General features: G+C 44.4%; 1 protein-coding gene across 1 annotated transcript in view; it reads right to left on the reverse strand.

The window, feature by feature from the left end:
• Positions 1–2,599: 2,599 nt before the first annotated feature.
• The window catches only part of BRINP1 (BMP/retinoic acid inducible neural specific 1), a 155,692-nt gene continuing 137,163 nt past the window's right edge, over positions 2,600–21,128 (reverse strand). Inside the window, exons 7-8 of the mRNA XM_006119724.4 lie at positions 13,872–14,094; positions 2,600–4,216 (exon numbers count right to left, since the gene is read on the reverse strand). Coding sequence (XP_006119786.1) covers positions 3,076–4,216; positions 13,872–14,094 — 1,364 coding nt within the window. The 3' untranslated portion in view covers positions 2,600–3,075. The remainder of the gene's footprint in view (positions 4,217–13,871; positions 14,095–21,128) is intronic.

A 21,128-nucleotide genomic window follows, 5' to 3' on the forward strand; every position in this document is an offset into this window, starting at 1 on the left:
CAGCTATTTGGGCTCTGCGCGCCCCATGCAGGAGGAGGAGAAGAGAAAGAGAGTGAGAGGTAGGAGGGGGAGAAGAGAGAGACAGAGAGAGAGGCAGGAGATGGAGGAGAGCTGAGGGGGGGGGGAGACAGTAGGAGGAGGGGAGAGAGAGAGAGAGGGAGCGAGACACTGGAGGCTCAGGAGAGAAGACCGAGATAGAAAGGGAATAGGATGTGGAGGAGAGACCTGAAAATCCCGTTTTATGATGGGCTAATTGGCTGGTTTTGGTACAAGCTTGGTAGTGTGGACGCTCCACTTATTATTTCAAAATAAGGAGAGTTATTTTGAAATATCTCCCTACTGTAGACCAAGGCTAAGTATTCAAAAGCAGCACTTGATATTTAAAATTCATTACTATCATTCTTAACTTTCAGTCTTTTGATCAGTCAGGTAGATTACATGGTATGTTCCTGGCCCTTCACTGGATGAATGTAATTCCTAGAAACTCAGTTTCCACTGCAAATACTCATAATTACAAATGTGAAATTTACTTCTCATGAATACACTCCAATGTTTTCTTAAAAGTGACTATTTCCATGAATATGTCTGCCAGGGAACAAGCAAACACAAGTGTCACTAATGTAACTGACTCCCCACCACATACACATCTTGGGCTGACTGCAGGATTTTACTCTTTTTTTCTCTTGGTAACAGTTCCAAGCAGTTTGATTATATTCTTCCCCTAGCTAGTTTGTGGGTTTTTCAGGGAATGCATCTAGACCGCACCTTTCTGTCAGATTAAGCTACGCCATTTGCACAATGCAAATGGCATAGCTTATTCCAAGTCTAGGTCGAAAGAGCTTATTTTGAAATTTGGTGCTGTATAGACAGCACCAAATTTCAAAATAAGGCACTATTCCGACAAATCCCTTAACTTACAGGGATGCCAGAATAGTGCACCCGCTCTTTCGGGAAATAGCGGGAGAGTTTAAAGATGCGGTGTTGCTATTTCGGGATACTTCTAGTATCCCGAAATAGCGCCACAGTCTATACACACCCTAAATGATTCTTTCAAAGTTAGCTAATTCTCTCCGCTCCACTTCAGTGCACAGCATAGAAGAATCTGATCCAGAACCTTACAAACTGAAATAACTCAATGTGTGATGAAAAGACAAAATTTTAAAAAACACCTAAAGTAACAAAATGTGACCTCATAGCTTTGAAATTTCAGGGTCCAAATATGAATTTGATTGAGCTGAAATATTAAAAAGAAAGCCAGATCAGGATCTGTAGTTTAGGTTCAGATCTGTCTCAAGATCTCAGTTCTAGTTTATTCCAAAATATTGCTTTTTGCCTTAAGCGACCTGTTCGAGTATTTCTATTTCTCCTGTTAGGTACTCTACCACCTTACTTTTTAATGATTCCTCACCAAAACCTGTTGAAATCAATCACAGGAGCCTGCCCCACTGTACTTCTCTGGCTACGTCTACACGGGCGCGTTCTCATGCAAAAATTCTTTTGCGGAAGAATTCTTGTGCAAAGACTCTTCTAGAAGACAGCATCTACACTGGTATGTGCTTTTGTGCAAGAGATGTGCTTTTACGCAAGAGCATCCATGCCAGTGTAGACGCTCTCTTGTGCAAGAAAACTCTGATGGCCATTTTAACCACAGGGCTTTCTTGCACAAGAAATTCATGTTGCCTGTCTACACTGGCCTCTTCTGGAAGAGCTCTTGCACAAAAGGGCTTCTTCCTGAGCAGGAGCGTCAGAGTTCTCGCACAAGAAGCCCTGATTTTATACATTAGAATGTCAGTTTACTTGTGCAAGAACACGCGACCAGTGCAGACAGGCAGCAAGTTTTTGCTCAAGAGCGTCCGCTTTTGCGTGAGATCGCGCCAGTGTAGACACAGCCCCTCAGTTGTAGATTGTGCCCTGAACCTTCCATCATATGCTCTTTGGGATTTTTGAAAAATAATAAAAATATATATGCCCACTGCAAAACTTTGCCCAGCTTAGTTACATTTTAACAATTCAATCTGTTTCACTGCTGTGATTTTGTGAATTTTTTTGCAAATGTTGTGGTCATTTTGAAACAAGCTGTCTCTTGTTTATGGGTCAGAGTTTAGTGTCTGCAGATGAAAGCTGGATTTTGTTGGTGGAGAGAAAGGGGAACAAGAAAGGGCTTGTGTGTGTGCAGGTACAGTGTACGTAAAAGAGCCTGACCTCATGTATTTTCCCAAGTGGCTAATGGCTTTGAGTGTCTGTTCTTCGATGCTTGATTTCAGCTTGAGCTGTACATTTGTGGAGGACAGCTGAAGTCACAGCTACAAGTGGGCTCTAATGGAGTTATGGCAAATGCTGTCAATGGAGCTGTGATCATTTGGACCAGCTGAGGACCTACCCCAGTACAGATTGTTGTCCTGCAAGGGAACTGGTCACTGGCCCACTGGGACTATGTTTCAAGTTGGGCACCCAAAGATGTTCCCTGTCTCTTGGAGAATGTAGTCCTTCGCTCCTCCTTGTGTGTGTGGCATAGCAGTTGCTTTCAAAGGCCTGCCATCACCTCCCTTCCTACAATGTTCATCACAGGAGAGGTGAATAATTAAACATGAAGCTGGTATAAATCGCAACAGAAGAAATATCTTTTATCTTTTGACCATTTACTCCCACTAGGAATAATGGCAGTTCTTTTACATTTATATATAATCCTTTGTTTGTTTGTTTGTTGATTTGTTTGTCTTGGCACCTGCATAGCAGAAATCTTTACAGTTCATTACAGAAACATCCCTCCCCCCAGCTCTGATCCTCCCTCTGATTTATTTTTGCAACACCTGAGTCCTAACAAGCAACACCCTCAAGGTCGAAAGATAGTAAGGTGTGACCCATTTATGATGGATTATAGAAATAACAAACATGCCTGACAGTTTTATACAGCTGCTAGAACTGGTTTAGTTTCCAACAAATGAAGAATTTCCTATTTTTTCCCCTTTTTCGTCTCTTAATTACATTTTACAAATTTCCTTTTTTCCCCTTTCTTTTCATTTTTTTTATACAGTGAAAGGATCAGTTACTGATGTGTCCACAGAAGAGTCTGGGTTAGCAGAGTTTGGCTGTCATCTGGTCTGACTGTTTGAGGATCTCAGTGTTATACAGGTCTAGTGCATGGTTCACACGTATGATCTCACTGTTGGTTAATTTCAGGCGATGCTTGAGCATACAGGAGAACAGATCCAACTGGGGCTTACCCGGTGCCACAGGGGGCGCCAGTCTGTTGATTCGATCCCGAATGTCCAGCAGCAAGAGCATGACAGAGGACGAGGAGTAGAACTGTCCACCTTGGGTGTACGACTGGTTGACCTGCTGCACTGCACTGCGCAGCAGGTCAGCATTAAAACGCAGGCTGTAGCCGAACACCTGCACATCAGAGATCTTGATGTAGAACTGACGCTTGCTGGGGTCAGAAAGGTCCACAGGCCCTTGGCCAGTTTCATTGCGCAGCAGGGAGGGCAGCCGAGTCCGGCTACGTAGGTAGATGTGGACAGTCTCAAAAAAGGTTTTCCATCGATTGCCCAGCAGCAAGGTCCAGTTGTAGCACTGGCTGTTCTGGAGGCGGATTTTCTCCCAGCGTGGGTAGCCGAATTCCCCAAAGGGCATATTCCAGCCCTCAGAGTGGCTCCCACTGAAGGGGTTGACATAGACAAAGAACATAGGGTCCAGGCTGCTGTTGCGCATCTGGCAGATGCGCATGGAGATGCCAATCACCATGTGGATAAAGTCCATCCGGTTCTTGTTGCTCTTCAGAGTGAGGGACATACGCTTGCGCCACCTGGGGTCGAAGAAGGTGTCCAGGCGGATCTCATTGCTGATGAAAGTGGTGTGCACATAGAGGCGCGAGTCCATTTTCTGCAGCAAATACTTCAGCTCCAGATCCTGGAAGTCCAAGTCTGTCTCAAAGCTGATGAACTGCTCACTACGCTCTGAGTCAACATTCTGTGGCTCACAGCGGCCCCGATACAGCTTGTAGCCCTTGTTGCATGAGCCACAGAGAGAAATGTTGGCTAGACTACACATGGCACAGCTGTTGTTGCCCCCAATGATGCATGGGATGGGGCGCTGGCATAGGCTGGTGCTGCCATGGCACACACAGCTCCGTTGGCTCTCCAGAAAGGTCCCCCAGAACCCATTCTCATTGCAGTAAAGCAGGGACTGAACTCGGGTAAGCCACTGCTGTATTGTCCTGCAAACAAGAAAACAAGAATGTTAGTCTCAAGTGTACATATGGGCTCTTGCCATTGAATCTGAGCTCTTATTATGGCTGTGGTGGATTTAAGAAGCTGCATGTTCTGATGCCTGGCATCTAATGCATCCTGTTCAAGTCTCCTTTCAGGCAAAGAATTCTCCTCCTCCTCAACTGGAGAATAAATGCTCTTTAAGGAATAGCTCTGGGGCAGATTCCCTGGCCTGCATCACTCCCTCTGCACTACCTAGGCCATGCAAAAGAAAGGCCAGCAGGCCTCAATTTCTTGCTGGGAAGTCACCAGCGCTGATGATTCACTAGTGGGCATGGAACTAGCAAACCCAGCAAAGGGTTGCAGGGAATGGCCACATTGACTATCCCCAGCTGGCAGATGGTTCCTTGGGAATTGGTACCAACTGCTGCAGTTATGACAGCTTCCCTAAGCCGAGACTAGGCAGTGAATCAGGGCATCCTCTTATGCAGCCCCTTGCTAGCTCTCCCATCTCTAGGGGGGAAAAGAGCTCGGGAATGTAATTAGGGTGGCCAACTCTCATGGATCAGATGGATCAGACACCATTTGCTGCAAATGGCAGTCAGTCCATCCGGTCCAACCAAATTGGCAGTGCTAGATGTAATGAGCCAAACCCCTCCAGAACCTTGATCAGTTGATTAGGCACTAGTCAGTGAAGACAAAAATGAAGCAAGAGGCTTGGGTGTGTGGGAGATAGTTCTGCTATCCTTAAAGCACCCCACTACTTCAGTGTCTGTGCCTATTACTCCATATTATAGCATGCTCTGTTCATAACTAGTCACTACTGCCCACTCAGAACTTCTCTTAGGGTACGCCTACACTAGCCCCCTAGATCGATTTAGAGAGAGATTCCTATCGAATTAGGTGATATTCCTCGTGGAATGAGGTTTACCACCTAATTTGATTTAGGGGCTTTATTCCAGAATCCCGTTTCACTGCCGCATGTAGACGCGGGCAGTTACTCCGGGCTAATCAATTTCTAAAATGGCGACTGGCTGGGAACACGCAAATCAAGCATGGGATACTTAAATCCCAGGCATGATTTGCAATTCTGGTTGCCTTCATTAGCCTTCCTAGATCGATTTAGGGGGCTAGTGTAGACATACCCTTACTATGTGCCCCCTTCCCTCTCCTGCAATGCTTTGTGGCTACAACAGCCTCCATGTGTTCTGCCTCTGGAATGACCAAAGCCACATGTATGGCTTCTCCAACACCTCTGTAATGTTGCCTTTCAGACTGACTACCGCTTAGTACCTCCATGCAGCATTTCCTTTGGAACCAGCCCTCCCAGAACTCCTTGCACCGCAGCCCCCTCCCCCTCACGAATGAATACTTCATTGTCTCTTCTGAGCAAGAAAGTTCTGAGTAGTGCTGCAGTGAGAGGACTGGCTAATGACAAATTAGGATTCAGTCCCTGCAGAACAGGGGGAGTGATTATGGACAGAGGCTCTCAGAGCCGGATTAGTGAAATTCATGGCACCTGCATAGCCTGACCTCCGAATAATCATTAAGCTGTGCGCTGTATCAAAGAAGGCATTAAATGATACAGCAGCAGAGAACAGCAAGAGGACTTAAGGAAGAGAAGGGAGGGGTGAAAGAGAGAGGGAGGTGGGAGAGAGAGAAACGGAAGAGAAGAAATAAATAAGAAAGAGGGGCGAGAGGTGGAAAAGAATTGGAAGCAGACATGAAAGGAGGGACAGGTTAAAGGGAAGTGTGAAATAAAATAAGGGAGAGAAAAAGCAAATGGAAAGAAAACTGACAAAAGGAGAAAAAGGGAGGGGGAGAGAAAGAAAATAGAAAGCAGAAAGAAAATGGAGTGGAAGGCTCAAACTGAGAAGGACACGAGAGCTAAATGAATTAACAGGAAAATGCAGAAGGCTGAGAAGTGTGAAGGGACCGACCATTAGCACATTCCTCACTTGGCATGAAGCTGCCAGGGTCTCTGTCCCCCATAACTGCTACCCAGAAGTGTCCTGCAAGTGGGAAAAGGCAGAGAAATGCTGACATCTATAAATGTCACTGGCTTTTCCTGACTGGCAAGCAGGAAAGCAGCTTTACAGTCAGCAACTCTGTCTCTCGACCTGCAGCGCTCTAACCACTGGACACCCTGACAACAATGTGGAGGAATCACCTTCTCTGCTCAAGGGAAGCACAAATCATTGCTTCTGCTGCAGACAGCGCTCTAAATATAAAGCTGCAGCATTAGAGCAGGTGCATGGGAAATAAAACAACCCACCCATCTGCCAAATTGTTCTTTTGTCTGCATGGGTGAAAGGCTCATTCATGAAGCACGAGGCTCCTGTGATGGAGCTCCCTGCTCAATGGCAACAAAGGGAAATCACAGGTTGCCAGGCTCACAGCAGCTATTATGTCTTAAAGATACATTCCAAGCTCCCACCTACACTGTAATTTCCACCATGACGGTTACAACAGGGGAGCTCGCTGGCAGCAAGGGGATGTGCTCAGGGAGGGCCAGGGGCTTGAAAGACAGGAGTTCCAGTCTTGGCTGGGTCACATCATCTCTCTGGGTCTCAGTTCCCCAACTATATAGTGGGGATATTCCTGCCCTAGGCTTCCTGGGAGGGCACATGTATTGTTCAAAAGGTGATGTGGTCAGGGCACTGGCTCATGTCCCTGTTCTGTGTTACAGCTGGGGCAAGGCCCAAGGGAGCACAAAGAAAACAAATCTTTCCCTGCATTACACTGACCCCAGCAGACTTCAATTGCTCTGTGCTGCCTTTGAAGGACTCCAAGGCTGTGTCTACACTGGGCCACTTATTCCGGAAAATCAGCCGCTTTTCCGGAATAAGCTGCGAGATGTCTACACTGGCCCTTGAATTTCTGGAAAAGCAACGATGCACTACTGTACAAAATCAGCCGCTATTCCGGAAAAACTATGCTGCTCCCGCTCGGGCATAAGTCCTTATTCTGGAACACTGTTCCGGAAAAGGGCCAGTGTAGACAGCCCAGTAGTCTTTTCCAGAAAAGCGCATCTACATTGGCCACAGACGCTTTTCTGGAAAAAGGGCTTTTCCGGAAAAGCAGCCTGCCAATGTAGACGCTCCTTTTCCGGAAAAACTGAAAACGGAATAGTATTCCGTTTTAAGCAGTTCCGGAAATTCATGCCAGTGTAGACACAGCCCAAATGTCAGGAGTATTCCTGTGGCTGGAGTGTTCGTCTGCCCAGGGATTCTCTATGCATGCAGTGGTGTCAACCACCTCTCCTCTGAACTTGCACTGGCCTCAGCACCAGAAGAAGGATGAAGCTGATCGCTCATGATTAGCGGTCATAGGCATGTATCTTGCTATGGGACTCATTGGGGATAAGAGCTGGGGACACATCCTGCAATGAAAAGGGATGGCCCCTCAGCCCCACAGACCAGGAAGAAACTTGCCCCCTCCTCCCTCAAGAAGAAGCTAAAACCAGCAAGTTGGTAAAAAGCAACTGACTGAGCGAATTTGATCTGGCAATGAAGAGGAGATGTTAACATTGGGAGAGGGGCAAGGGACACCTGATGATGCTAAGTGGCTCCTGCCATTCCCTCCAGCAGATGTTTAACATGCAACATGAGAGGAACTGGAGAACTACAACTGACCAGACTAGTGTTTGCTCTTGAAACAACACACAGGCTGTGTCTAGACTGGCCAGTTTTTCCGGAAAATCAGCCGCTTTTCCAGAAAAACTGGCCAGCTGTCTACACTGGCCGCTTGAATTTCCGTAAAAGCACTGACTTCCTACTGTAAGAAATCAGTGCTTCTTGCAGAAATACTATGCTGCTCCCGTTCAGGCAAAAGTCCTTTTGCGCAAAAGGGCCAGTGTAGACAGCTGAGATTTGTTTTCCGCAAAAAAGCCCCGATCGCGAAAATGGCGATCGGGGCTTTTTTGCAGAAAAGCGCGTCTAGATTGGCCATGGACACTTTTCCGCAAAAAGTGCTTTTGCGGAAAAGCATCCGTGCCAATCTAGACGCTCTTTTCCAAAAATGCTTTTAACAGAAAACTTTTCCGTTAAAAGCATTTCCGGAAAATCATCCCAGTCTAGACACGGCCACAAACCACACACCACATGCACAGTGGAGACTCCATTGGTGCTTTTCATTTCTGTGAGTTTTATTTGTGCCCCCAGGATCCAGTTGAGACCAGTGGATGTCCCATCCCAAAGGGCTGTCATTGGCCTAGGAATAACACCAGGGCTATGCGTACAAATGCGTAGCAGCTGTATGTGTATATGTGGGTCCATTCAAGTTGATCGGATAGTTATGGGTTTTTGTAGACTGAGTGTGTGTGTACATGCATATGTGCCAACATACATTTCTGTGCTTTCACACACACACACACACACACACACACACACACACACCCACTACTTAATGTAAAGCTAGTAGAACAGAGTGTGGGATCAGGCCCTGAGTGTCTAATTTTGAGCTCACTTAGGATGCATCTAAACTGTACTGCAGCTCAAAATAAGATACGCAATTTGAGCTACGCAAAATATTGGATCTTATTTTGAAATAGCTTATTTCGTAATTTGGCGCAGTCTACACAGTGCCAAATTTTGAAATAATCTGCTATTCCGAAACATGCCTTACTCCTCATGGAATGAGGTTTACAGGACCATTGGAATAGTGAACCCATTATATTTCAAAATAACGGGCTTGCTGTGAAGACGCGGGATAGCTATTTTCTGATACTCTGGTATCCTGAAATAGCATTGCAGTGTAGCCTTACACTGGTGTAAATCAGGAGTAACTCCGCTGGACAGTGAAATTAGATTACCATCAACCACTCCAGTGAAGCAAGACACATGGGCTACGTTTACACTGGCATGATTTTCCTGAAATGCTTTTAACAGAAAAGTTTTCCGTTAAAAGCATTTTTGGAAAAGCGCGTCTAGATTGGCAGGACGCTTTTCCGGAAAAGCACTTTTTCCAGAAAAGCGTCAGTGGCCAATCTAGACGCGCTTTTCCGCAAAAAAGCCCCGATCGCCATTTTCGCGATCGGGGCTTTTTGGCGGAAAACAGAACTATGCTGTCTACACTGGCCCTTTCGGGCAAAAGTCTTTCGGAAAAAGACTTTTGCCTGAACAGGAGCAGCATAGTTTTTCCGGAAAAGCACTGATGATTTTACATTAGATCGTCAGTGCTTTTGCGGAAATTCAAGCGGCCAATATAGACAGCTGGCAAGTTTTTCCGGAAAATCAGATGATTTTCTGGAAAAACTTACCAGTGTAGACACAGCCTTAGGCCTTAGGTTGTGTCTAGACTGGCATGATTTTGTGGAAATACTTTTAACGGAAAAGCTTTTCTGTTAAAAGTATTTATGCAAAAGAGCGTCTAGATTGGCACGGATGCTTTTGCACAAAAAGTGCTTTTGCGCAAAAGCATCCATGCACAGTACAGACGTGCTTTTGCACAAAAAAGCTCCAATGGCCATTTTAGCCATCGGGCTTTCTTGCGCAAAAAATTAAGGTGCCTGTCTACACTGGCCCTCTTCCGTAAGTATTCTTGCGCAAGAGGGATTATCCCTGAGCGGAGCATCAAACTATTTGAGCAAGAAGCACTGAATTCTTACATTAGAACGTCAGTACTCTTGCGCAAATTCAAGCGGCCAGTGTAGACAGCTGGCAAGGTTTTGTGCAAAAGCGGCCGTTTTTGCACAAAATCTTGCCAGTCTAGACGCACCCATAGGCTATGTCTACACTGGTGGCTTCTTGCGCAAGAACATCTTGCACAAGGGTTCTTGTGCAAGAAGTCTTGCGCAAGAAAACGTCCACACTGCCATGTGGGAGATGTGCTTTTGCGCAAGAGCATCCATGGCAGTGTGGACACTCTCTTGCGCAAGAAAGCTCTGATGGTCATTTTAGCCATAGGGCTTTCTTGCGCAAGAAATCCCTGCCGAGCATCCACACTGCCCTCTTGCGCAAGAGCTCCTGCGCAAGAGGGCTTGCACCTGTTAAAAAAGAGTGTAGCTCTTGCGCAAGAAGCCCTCGCTTACTACGCCATACTGTAAATTTCCTTGCACAAAAGCAGGCAGGCAGTGTGGATGCTCTGCAGATTCTTGCGCAAGAATGGCCGTACTTGCGCAAGAAGCATGAGTGTAGACATAGCCTAAGAGGGACAGAAGAGTGGTTCCATGTGACCTGGCATATTTCAGAAGGTAATCTACATGGGTATTCACCTGGGCTGCAAATGGCACAGTGCAATGAAAAGCCCATTTACAGCTGGTAGGCAAAGAGAAGCTAAACAGAAAAAGCTCTAATAGTAAGGGTTGACCTGATAGGAATTACAGAAATATGGCAGGCCTGTTCCCCACAAAATGGCAACTGGAGAATCAAATCACTGTGTCCTAGCCTGGCCTCACTGCAGGTTGGATTGTACAAACACAGGCTGCCCTCCTTCCCACCCACTCCTCCTCTGAGGCAGTGAAGAACAGGAAAGGAGTCTCAGCCAAGATCTAGAAACTAGCAATTTTCCTCTTCCCCAAATCAGCATTGTGAAGCGGTGATGGGAGGGAAGCAGAGGATAGCACAGTGTTTTCTGTGTCTCAGCACTATGGAGATGCAGGCAGGACAGGAGAAAAATACCATCTGCTGATGGCTGCACTAAATAGATATATAAATAAGAAGCAAAACCCAGAGCATGCCTAGGGACAAGGCATAAACATGAAAGAGAGAGATGTAGAAACTTTCAAGAAAGACAGACACCATCTGATATCTGAAAGCAAATGCGAGCATTAACCAGAATGGCTTAGTTGGGTGTCTCTTGAGCCTCCTTCCAATAGCCAGAAAAGAGGGTTACATTTCAGTAGTTTTTGTTGTCAGATTCAAACCATCTCTCTGCAATGCTGTGACCACTAAGAAGTTTGTGATGGCACATTAGAACTAGAAAATGAGGCAGATTATAAACTGATCTGTCTAGTGTTTGTTCTTCAAGCCCTGTGAAATGCAAAATGCAAATCATGCACCACATGCATGGTGATGGTGAAGACTCCATTAGCTCTTTATACTGCTGTCAGTTCTGACTATTTGGGTATGTCTAGACTACATGGCTCCGTCGACGGAGCCATGTAGATTAATTTACTAGACATAGGAAAATGAAGTGGCGAGTTAAATAATCGCCTCTTCGTTTACATCAAAATGGCTGCTACTTTGTGCTGATCAGCTGTTCGACGGCACAGCGCGGTAGTCTGGACTCTCTGCGGTCGACAAGGGAACCCCACGAGGCATAATGGGGTGGTCAGCAAGGGCTTCCGTTGTAGACAGCAAAGCGTCCAGACTACCGTGCTGTGCTGCCAAACAGCTGATTGGCACAGCACGCAGCCATTTTGATGTAAACGAAGAGGCGATTATTTAAATCGCCACTTCATTTTCCTATGTCTAGAAACCTAATCTACATGTCTCCATCGATGGAGCCATGTAGTCTAGACATACCCTTTGTGTCCTTAGGATGCAGTTGAGAGACAAGAGGGAACTGCAGGTAGAATGATCTCTTTACGGGCCTTTGTCTTGGAATAATTCATTCCCATCCCTCTAGTTTAAGAGTTCAGATTGGTTGAAGTTCTCTAGCCACACTACAGAATTCATTTATTTGGCAAGGCTAAAGGGCAGGTTGGGAAAAATGGGACACGAGAGATTTTCATTTTGATGGAGAAGATTTTTGTTTGAGCTAATTAAATTGTAAAATTAAACATTTAGTTACACAATTGTGTCAACATTTCATTGAAAAAAAAAGCAAATGGGGGATTTTAATGGGGGATTTTAATATTTTTGTGAATCAGTCCCCTATTTCCCCTAAAGTGAAAACATGTATTATCATTCTTAAAGATTGAAACACTGAAATTTATTCTTATCTAATGTCAATTAAGCCAGAGCCCGGGATAGATGGTGCATTGTGTGTATTATTTATTAACTCTAAAGTTTTAAAATAAACATACATGTGCACATTCAGTTTTCAATTTTAAATAAATTAACAAAAAAATTAATACAAGCTACAAGAATTAAGGAGTCACTTCTTTTTTAAAACCTATTAACTTGATATTGACAAGGTACTTTTAAGAAACAGCAAGTCAATCCAAATCTTTCTTTCTTTCTTTCTTTCTTTCTTTCTTTCTTTCTTTCTTTCTTTCTTTCTTTCTTTCTTTCTTTCTTTTAACAAAGGTCATAGTAGTGTCATTCCAATTACAAAAATCTTTACCCTCCCTTTTTGCTGGAAACACATAACATATCTTCTTTTCTTCCTGGAGGGCAGTGAATAGTAATTCTATTTTTCTCTCCTTTAGGTTGCTATTGAATATATAATGTACTATTTCTATTATGCATTTTTGTATCAGAACGAAAGAGAGAGAGAAACGTGCTGTTAGTATAACCCCTCTATCCTTTCAAAGCCAATGGCATGAATGAGAAGCATCTGTCTTTATGTAATATATACCATTAGAAAATTAGAATGTTTCCTAGCCCCAACAAAAAGAACACAGAAATACATACCTCTCTCTCCATCTCTGTCTACTGAGACTGTCTCCCAACTTACTACAAATGTGGAATGACACATAAGAGTGGAAATGATAATATGCCTGGTGGTGTAGACTTAAACAAATCAAGCACATCAGTCAGTTAAAAACTCAACTGCCAGCATCTATTTCATCCTCCCTCACCCAGTTTTTATAGTGCTTGTTGGAGGCTCTCTTTCTGCCTGGTTGGCTTTTTAAAATAGAAGTGAAATGCTAAAGACATATTTATACAAAAGCTTTCTTTCAGCGTGGTAGGCTGCATATTTGATAGGTGCTGTTTGCTGCTTTTGGTGATGGAGAGGGTGCACTGTTCGAAGATAGCATATGAATGCTGATGTTACTTCTGCACAAGCCAGGCTTGCTTGTAATAACTTAGCCAATTGGTGGGTCCGTTTGAAAATGTTCTCCAGAAGAAAATAAAAAATCCTTTAACCTTGAAATTATTCCTAGAATTCTCATTGGAATGTGGCCCACCTACACAAAATGTATCCCTAATTAAAGAGATCTGGAAGGATTGTATTGACTATGTACAGCTAAAAGTGAAAACCGAGAATGCTCACTGCCATATGGATAAAATGGTTACAAGAGCCTCTAGTTAGCCAATTAATTATCTCTTGAAATAGAAAAGCAGCTGATCAAGCTGGTGAAAAAAAACCAGTTCATCTACAAATGTTAACTCGGCCCATCCGCTCCCAGAGTGGCTTGAAAGAGGAGACGTCAGGGCTCATTATTTCCAGGGTTTCAAGCGTCATTCCCCGGTTCCAGACAACAGCTAAGATCAGGTGAGAAATGTTCATTAAAACTATGGAGACAGAACTCCCAAAATGGAGGGAGACAGCTCTAAATTCTGCCATCCGGAGAAGCTGTGAGGAGTTAGTGATTGCTCTATAATATCAACAGCTGCTGCAGCTGTAACAGGATTTCCTCAGTAACTCTGAACATGCCTCTCTCCCTTTCTCACTCTCTCATTTGTAGCTACGTCACTGGGGCCTGAGACACTCCAGGTGCTCTGAGCATTGTAAAAAGCACAAAGTATTTAAAAACAAACAAACCACTGGTGCTGCTCACCAAGGCCATAAGCAAGGGCCTATCACTGGGGCAGGAGATGGGGGTAGAAGTACCTTTCTCTAGGCAGCTGGTGGTTAGGGTTGTGCCGGCACCGGACACTGAGGCCAAAGAGTTTGCGGGCAGTGCGTTGGATCTTCTGCCGTTGGGCTTCCATGGAGCTCTGCAGGAGCTTGTATCTGTTCTGAAGATCCCAGTCATTGCCCCAGTGCTGGTGGATGTTCCCGATGGTCAGGAAGTGGTTGTTAGGTAGCCTTTTCATGAAGGATTTAAACTCATCTAGGAACACACAACCAAAGTAATAGACTTGAGTCACTCATGCTATACTGAGGGCACAAGGCCTAATACTAGCTGTTGAAACAATTACAGTCCAGGTGCAGTAGAGAATTAATAATGAGACGAGAGAAGCTGATGAGCATTAATCCCCAAGTTTGTCATTATTCTCCAGGAAGCATCCTAATGATGTGGTTATCATTGTTATGGGTATTTATACACAGTGCATGTTACAGGTCAGATATTTTCCACTTATACTTACAACAGCAAGACATTAATGCACCAGACCATGGGTGTTAACAACCTGGGTGGGTCAGAAAAAGGATTGGGGGAGTGTCCGCAACCTGTCATTGCTAAATAGGAAGGGTGTCACAGCAAGGCCCAACTTATATGGGATCAGGGGTTCCACTATGGAAGAAGTGGAGATTAAAACAGTTCAAAATTTTTCCAAGTGAAAAATGTTTCCATTTAAACAAGGCCTTTCTTTCACATGCAGAAATTTTCATGAACAAATTTTGTTTCTTTGAAATTTTCCATTTTCCCTTCACCACACCAGAAAATGGAAAGTGTAGTCACTTTGAGTGTGTCTAGACTACAGGGTTTTGTCAACGAAAGTGGCCTTTTGTCAACAAAACTATACCTGCGTCTACACTACTGCTGAGTTCTGTCAATATAACGTCGACAGAACTCGGCAGTTTTGTCCACAGTGGTAAACCTCATTCTATGAGGAATAACGCCTTTTGTCAACAGAGTTCTGTTGACAGAAGGCGTTATTGTATCTACACTGTCCTTTGCGTCTACACTCTCATGTTGACAAAGCGTCTTGCTTTGTCGACAGAACTGGATGTAGTCTAGACACTCTTTGTCAACAGAAGCTTTGTCGACAGTATCTGTCGACAAAGCCTTTCAACAAAAGCCAGTAGTCTAGACGTACCCTTTGTTCTGGCTTTCACCTTCACTCCCCCTTCCCTACTCTTTTTTTCAGGTTGCAAAGGGAGAAAAAAACAGAAAACAAAAAATCTGAGAAGCAAACATTTTCTAAACCTAAGCTTTTCTATAGAGAGTTTCTGAACGTTTTCAAATACATGAAGAATTATTCCCTTTTGAATCTGTGATATGAACATTCCTTATACATTATCAATATTTTTCACTACATGATTCCTATTGTTCAACTTCTAACTCAAATCTAGCAGTCTAATAGAAAAAGTCTATGTATTAACCAAATAGGTAGTTAGGGAGGTAGAAAGATTTCATTACCATACATTCTGAGCACCTAATAAAAAATAATCACTACTGCAACACTATAAAGACCATAGGACATCTGGCTTCCTACGCCCTTCCCCAAAGGCAGCTGGGACATTTTTTTTAATCATCTGGAATCCACTCAATTTATAATGTGGCATTCAGTCCCTTTCTCCTCCTGCTCCCAAAATGACTCTCTCCTATTCCCCCGTCTCTGAAACTATCATCATGTATAATTGCTTCTGTTGACCACACTGATTACTCCTGGTACCTTTTAGCAATAAAAGCTCTGCATTTGTTCCCCGCCCCTTACAAATCAATTTCCTCCAAAGCCTATTTGTGCAAAAGACCAAGCTCTATTTGCTTTGATGATGGACATGCCATGATTTTGTAGAGACGATGGGGTGAAATTTGAGTTCATTGTGTGTATTTTGATACCAGCAGCACAACTCTGGAGAAAAAACAAAGCTAGAAAAATAAAAGCTGCTGGCTATTGGTTCCAAAAGCTAAGACTGCCCTTTAAGAAGACTAGTTTCTTAGTTAATACATACGAAAAAGGTATCTAGAAACCAATGTTCCCTGTAAACTGAGCACTTGGGCAGCCACCCAGGAGAGGTTCAAATACCACCCAGCTGATTAGCAGAGTGCCCGCAGGACCCAGACCTGGCAGCACATATTTCTGCTGGTGGTGCACATCTGCACATGCCTTACTGTACATAACAAAATTCATTCCTCATCAGGATGAAAAAAATGGGAGGGAACACTGCTAGAAACTCCAGCTGGGATTGGTGCTCCATTGTGCCAAGCACTGCAAGCCCATAATAATAGGAAGACCCTACTACAAAGTAGTAGAGCTAGTAGGAATTTTATTGCTTCCTCCCCCACAGAAAATCTAACACAATATACCCATCTTCCCTTTTGTGTGACCATCATGGGAGTAGCATGGGAGTTCCATAGCTCTGGTTCATTGTGGAAGATGTTGTTTGGCCTGGGAGACCCCCTCCTACAGAGGAGAATGCAGGCATAAGATACCTGAGCTACAACTCTCAGGCTACGTCTACACTACAAGGTTTCTGCGAAAAAAACGGCGGAGTGTCCACACCTCAAGTGTGCTTTTGCACAAGAAAATCAACAGACCAGAGGGCTTTTGCCAGTAGAGCTATTCCTCTCCCCACAAGGAATAACTCCTTTTTGCGCTACAGCTCTTGCACAAAAAGGCAGGTGTGGACGCTCCGAAAAAACACAGGTGCTCTGATGGCCATTCTGTAAATGGCCATCAAAGCTTTCTTGTGCAAGAGCGTCTATGCAGTGTGGACACTCTCTTGCGCAAAAGCAGATCACTTTTGCAATGTGCTTTGAGGTCTGGACGGGCTTCTGCACAAGAAGTTTTTGCGCAAAAACTCTTGCACTATAGGCTTCATCCACAAAAACCCTGCCGTGTAGATGGGGCCCCAGGAGCTACCATAGTAACATTTCAAATTAAATTTTCAGATTTTAGCCTAAGGTTTTGTGGTTTTCAGGTGCTTATATTTTCAATAAAAAGTTGGAGTTTTCCATGGAAAGCAGACACTGTTAAATTCCTCTCCATCCCCCACATTTATTCAAAACCCAATTTTTCATTCAAAACAGTTTTGAACTAAAATTGTCCAGCTCTACTAATTAGATAAGTTAAAATTAGGGTTATGCCCATTTTACAGATGGGAAAGTGAAGAATTCAGAGATTACAAGGCATATTCTCAGCTGGTGTAAATCAGTATATCTTCATTGGCCTTAAGGATATCACACCAATTTTCATGGATTGAGTATGTGCCCTCCCATGACTTTATGAAGGTTACATGAGGGCTACGTCTAGACTGGCATGATTTTCTGCAAATGCTTTTAATGGAAAAGTTTTTCCGTTAAAGGCATTTGTGGAAAAGAGCATCTAGATTGGCATAGATGCTTTTGCGCAAAAGCACTTTCTGCGGAAAAGTGTCCATGCCAATCTAGACGTGGTTTTGCGCAAGAAAGCCCCGATCGCCATTTTCACCATAGGGCCTTTTTTGCGCAAAACAGTTTTTAGTTGTCTACACTGGCCCTCTTGCACAAATACATTTGCACAAGAGGGCTTTTTCCCGAATGGGAGCAGCACAGTATTTGCGGAAGAACACTGACAATCTTACATTAGATCGTCAGTGTTCTTGCGCAAATTCAAGCGAACAGTGTAGACAGCTGGCAAGTTTTTCCGCAAAAACAGCCACTTTTGCAGAAAAACTTGCCAGTCTAGATGCAGCCAAGGGAGTTTGGTGGAAGGAATACCTGACAGTAAATTTTTTCAGTTGCCCACCACTGCCATAAGCACAAGACCACATTTCTTTTCAGTGCAGCTGAAATGCACAGTGCACCTCTGTTCTCATTTTAGTGGAAAAGGCAGTAGGGGATAATATTGTAGGGCTGTGTCTAGTCTGCATCCCTTTTCCGTAAAAGGGATGCAAATTAGACACATCGCAATTGCAAATGAAGCAGGGATTTAAATTCCCCCCACTTCATTTGCATAAGCATGGCTGCCGCTTTTTTCCGGCTCGGAGCTCTGCCGGAAAAAAGCACCAGTCTAGGCGGGGATCTTTCGGAAAATAAAGCCTTTTCCGAAAGATCCCTTATTCCTCTTAAAAAAAGGAATAAGGGATCTTTCGGAAAAGGCTTTATTTTCCGAAAGATCCGCATCTAGACTGGCGCTTTTTTCTGGCAAAGCTCCGAGCCGGAAAAAAGCGGCAGCCATGTTTATGAAAATGAAGCAGGGAGGATTTAAATCCCCACTTCATTTGCAATTGCGATGTGTCTAATTTGCATCCCTTTTACGGAAAAGGGATGCAGTCTAGACACAGCCTAGATGTTTATGAAAATGTTTTTCCATGGATGATGACTAACTAAATAAGGAAAAATTTTTAACACACTGAAGCAAATTGCTAATTCAAACTTAAATGAAATAGTACTTTTTACCTCAAGGAATGAGATGGTTGATTTCAGGATCCTAACCAAAGGAAGAAAGGAGAGCAGCAAACTACAGACCCTGGACTTCAGAAAGGCAGACTCTGACTCCCTCAGGGAGCTGATGGGCAGGATCCTCTGGGGTGCTAACATGAAGGGGAAAGGAATCCAGAAGAGCTGGCAGTATTTTGAAGAAACCTTATTGAAGGTGCAGGAACACACCATCCCACCATTGCACATTAAGAAAAGCAAATATGGTAGGTGACCAGTTTGGCTTAGCAGTGAAATCCTTTGGCGAGCTTAAACACAAGAAGAAAGTTTACAAGGAATGGAAATTTGGTCAGATGATGAGGGAGGAGGATAAATATATTGCTCAAACATGCAGGGGTGTAATCAGAAAGGCCAAAGCAGAATTGGAATTGCAGCTAGCAAGGGATGTAAAGGGTAACAAGGAAGGTTTCTACAGGTGTGTTAGCAATAAGAGGGTGATCAGGAAAGGAGTAGGAAACATACTGGATGGGTGAGGCAACCTAGTGATGGATGATGTGGGAAAAGCTGTAGTACTCAAAGCCTTTTTTGCCTCTGTCTTTACAAACAAGGTCAGCTCCCAGACTACTGCACTAGGCAACATGGTATGGGAAGGAGGTGGGAAGCTCCTCCCTGTTCTCCCCCCGCCCCACACACACCCCATGGAGAAAGAGCAAGTTAAGAACTATTTAGAAAAGTTGGATATACAAAAATCCAAGGGGCACCCAATTTAATTTAATGCACCCAAGGGTGCTAAGGGAGTTCGCAGATGTCATTGCAGAGCCATTGGCCATTATCTTTGAAACCGGGGGAGGTCCTGGACGATTGGAAAAAGGCAAATGTAGTGCCCATCTTTTAAAAAGGGAAGAAGGACAATTCAGGGAACTACGGACTGGTCAGCCTCACATCAGCCCCTGGTAAAGTGATCAGGAATAGTCAACATGGATTCACAAAGGGCAAGTCATGCCTGACCAATCTGATTAGCTTCTATGATGAGGTAACTGGCTCTGTCGACATGGGGAAGTCAGTGGATGTGATATATCTTGACTGTAGCAAAGCTTTTGATATGGCCTCTCCTGTTGACTATTCCTGATCACTTTATCCTCTTCCAAGTGCTTCAAAATGGATTCCTTGAGGATCCCCTCCATGATTTTTCCAGGGGCTGAGGTGAGGCTGACCAGTCCGTAGTTCCCTGAATTGTCCTTCTTCCCTTTTTAAAAGATGGGCACTACATTTGCCTTTTTCCATATTCTTGCCAGCAAGTTAAGGTAGTATGGACTGGATAAAGGTGGATAGAAAGCTGGCTAGATCATCAGGCTCAATGAATAGTGAGCAACGGCTCGAGGTCTGGTTGGCAATCGGTTTCAAGCGGAGTGTCCCAGGGGTTGTTCTGGTGACAGTTTTGATCAACATCTTTATTAATGACCTGGATGAGGGGGTGGATTGCATCTTCAGGGTGACACTAAGCCAGGGGGAGAGGTAAATATGTTGGAGGGTAAGGATAGGGTCCAGAGTGACCTAGGCAAACTGAAGGATTGGGCCAAAGACATCAATCCGAGTCCTGCACTTGGGACAGAAGAATCCCAAGGGAGCGAAGGGCTAGGTAGCAGTTTAACAGAAAAGGACCTGGGGATTGCAGTGGATGAGAAGCTGGATATGAGTCATCAGTGTGCCCTTGTAGCCAAGAAGACTAACGGCATATTAGGGTGCATTAGGAGGAGCATTGCCAGCAGATCCAGAGAAATGATTATTCCGTTTTATTTGGTGCTGGTGAGGCCACAACTGGGCTACGTCTACACTGGCCCTTTCTCCAGAAGAGGCATGCTAATTTCGAACTTTGGAATAGGGAAATCCGCGGGGGATTTAAATATCCCCCGCGGGATTTAAATAAACATGGCCGCCGCTTTTTTTCCGGCTTGGGGAAAAGCCGGAAAAGAGCGTCTGCAAGTAGGAATAAGACATCCTCCGGAAAAGGGCTTTATTCCGGAGGATCACGCCAGTCTAGATGCTCTTTTCCGGCTTTTCCCCAAGCCGGAAAAAAAGCGGTGGCCATGTTTATTTAAATCCCACGGGGGATATTTAAATCCCCCGCGGATTTCCCTATTCCAAAGTTCGAAATTAGCATGCCTCTTCCGGAGAAGGGGCCAGTGTAGATGTAGCCCTGGAGTATTGCATCCAATTCTGGGTCCCCCATTACAGAAAAGATGTGGACGCATTGGAGAAAGCCCAGCTGAGGGCAACCAAAATGATTAGGGGGCTAGCACACGACTTACAAGAAGCGGCTGAGGGAGTTGGGCTTATTTAGCCTACAGAAGAGAGGAGTGAGGGGGGATTTGAGAGCAGCCTTCAAATACCTGAAGCTGGATTCCAAAGAGGATGGAGAGAGGCTGTTCTCAGTAGTGACAGATGGCAGAACAAGGAACAGTGGTCTCAAGTTACAGTGAGGGAGGTCTAAGCTGGATATTAGGAAAAACTATTTTAGTAGGAGGGTGGTGAAGCACTGGACTGGGTTACATAGGGAGGTGGTGGAATCTCCATCCCTAAAGGTTTTCAAGTCCTGGCTTAACAAAGTCCTGGCTGGGATGATTTATTTGGGGCTGGCCCTGCTTTGGGCAGGGGATTGGACTCGATGACCTCCTGAGGTCTCTTCCAACCCTTTGATTCTATGATTCTATGAATACTTTATAGGGAGTGTAACAAATTGAAGAACGAAATGTACCAAATTGATATACAAAGTACAAATAGGTTTCACTTCAGGCATTATGGAAAAGCTTCCATCTCTGGGAAGGAACATGGCAGCCATT

Source organism: Pelodiscus sinensis, chromosome 22 (genome assembly GCF_049634645.1).
Source record: "Pelodiscus sinensis isolate JC-2024 chromosome 22, ASM4963464v1, whole genome shotgun sequence".
Taxonomy (NCBI): Eukaryota; Metazoa; Chordata; order Testudines; family Trionychidae; genus Pelodiscus; species Pelodiscus sinensis.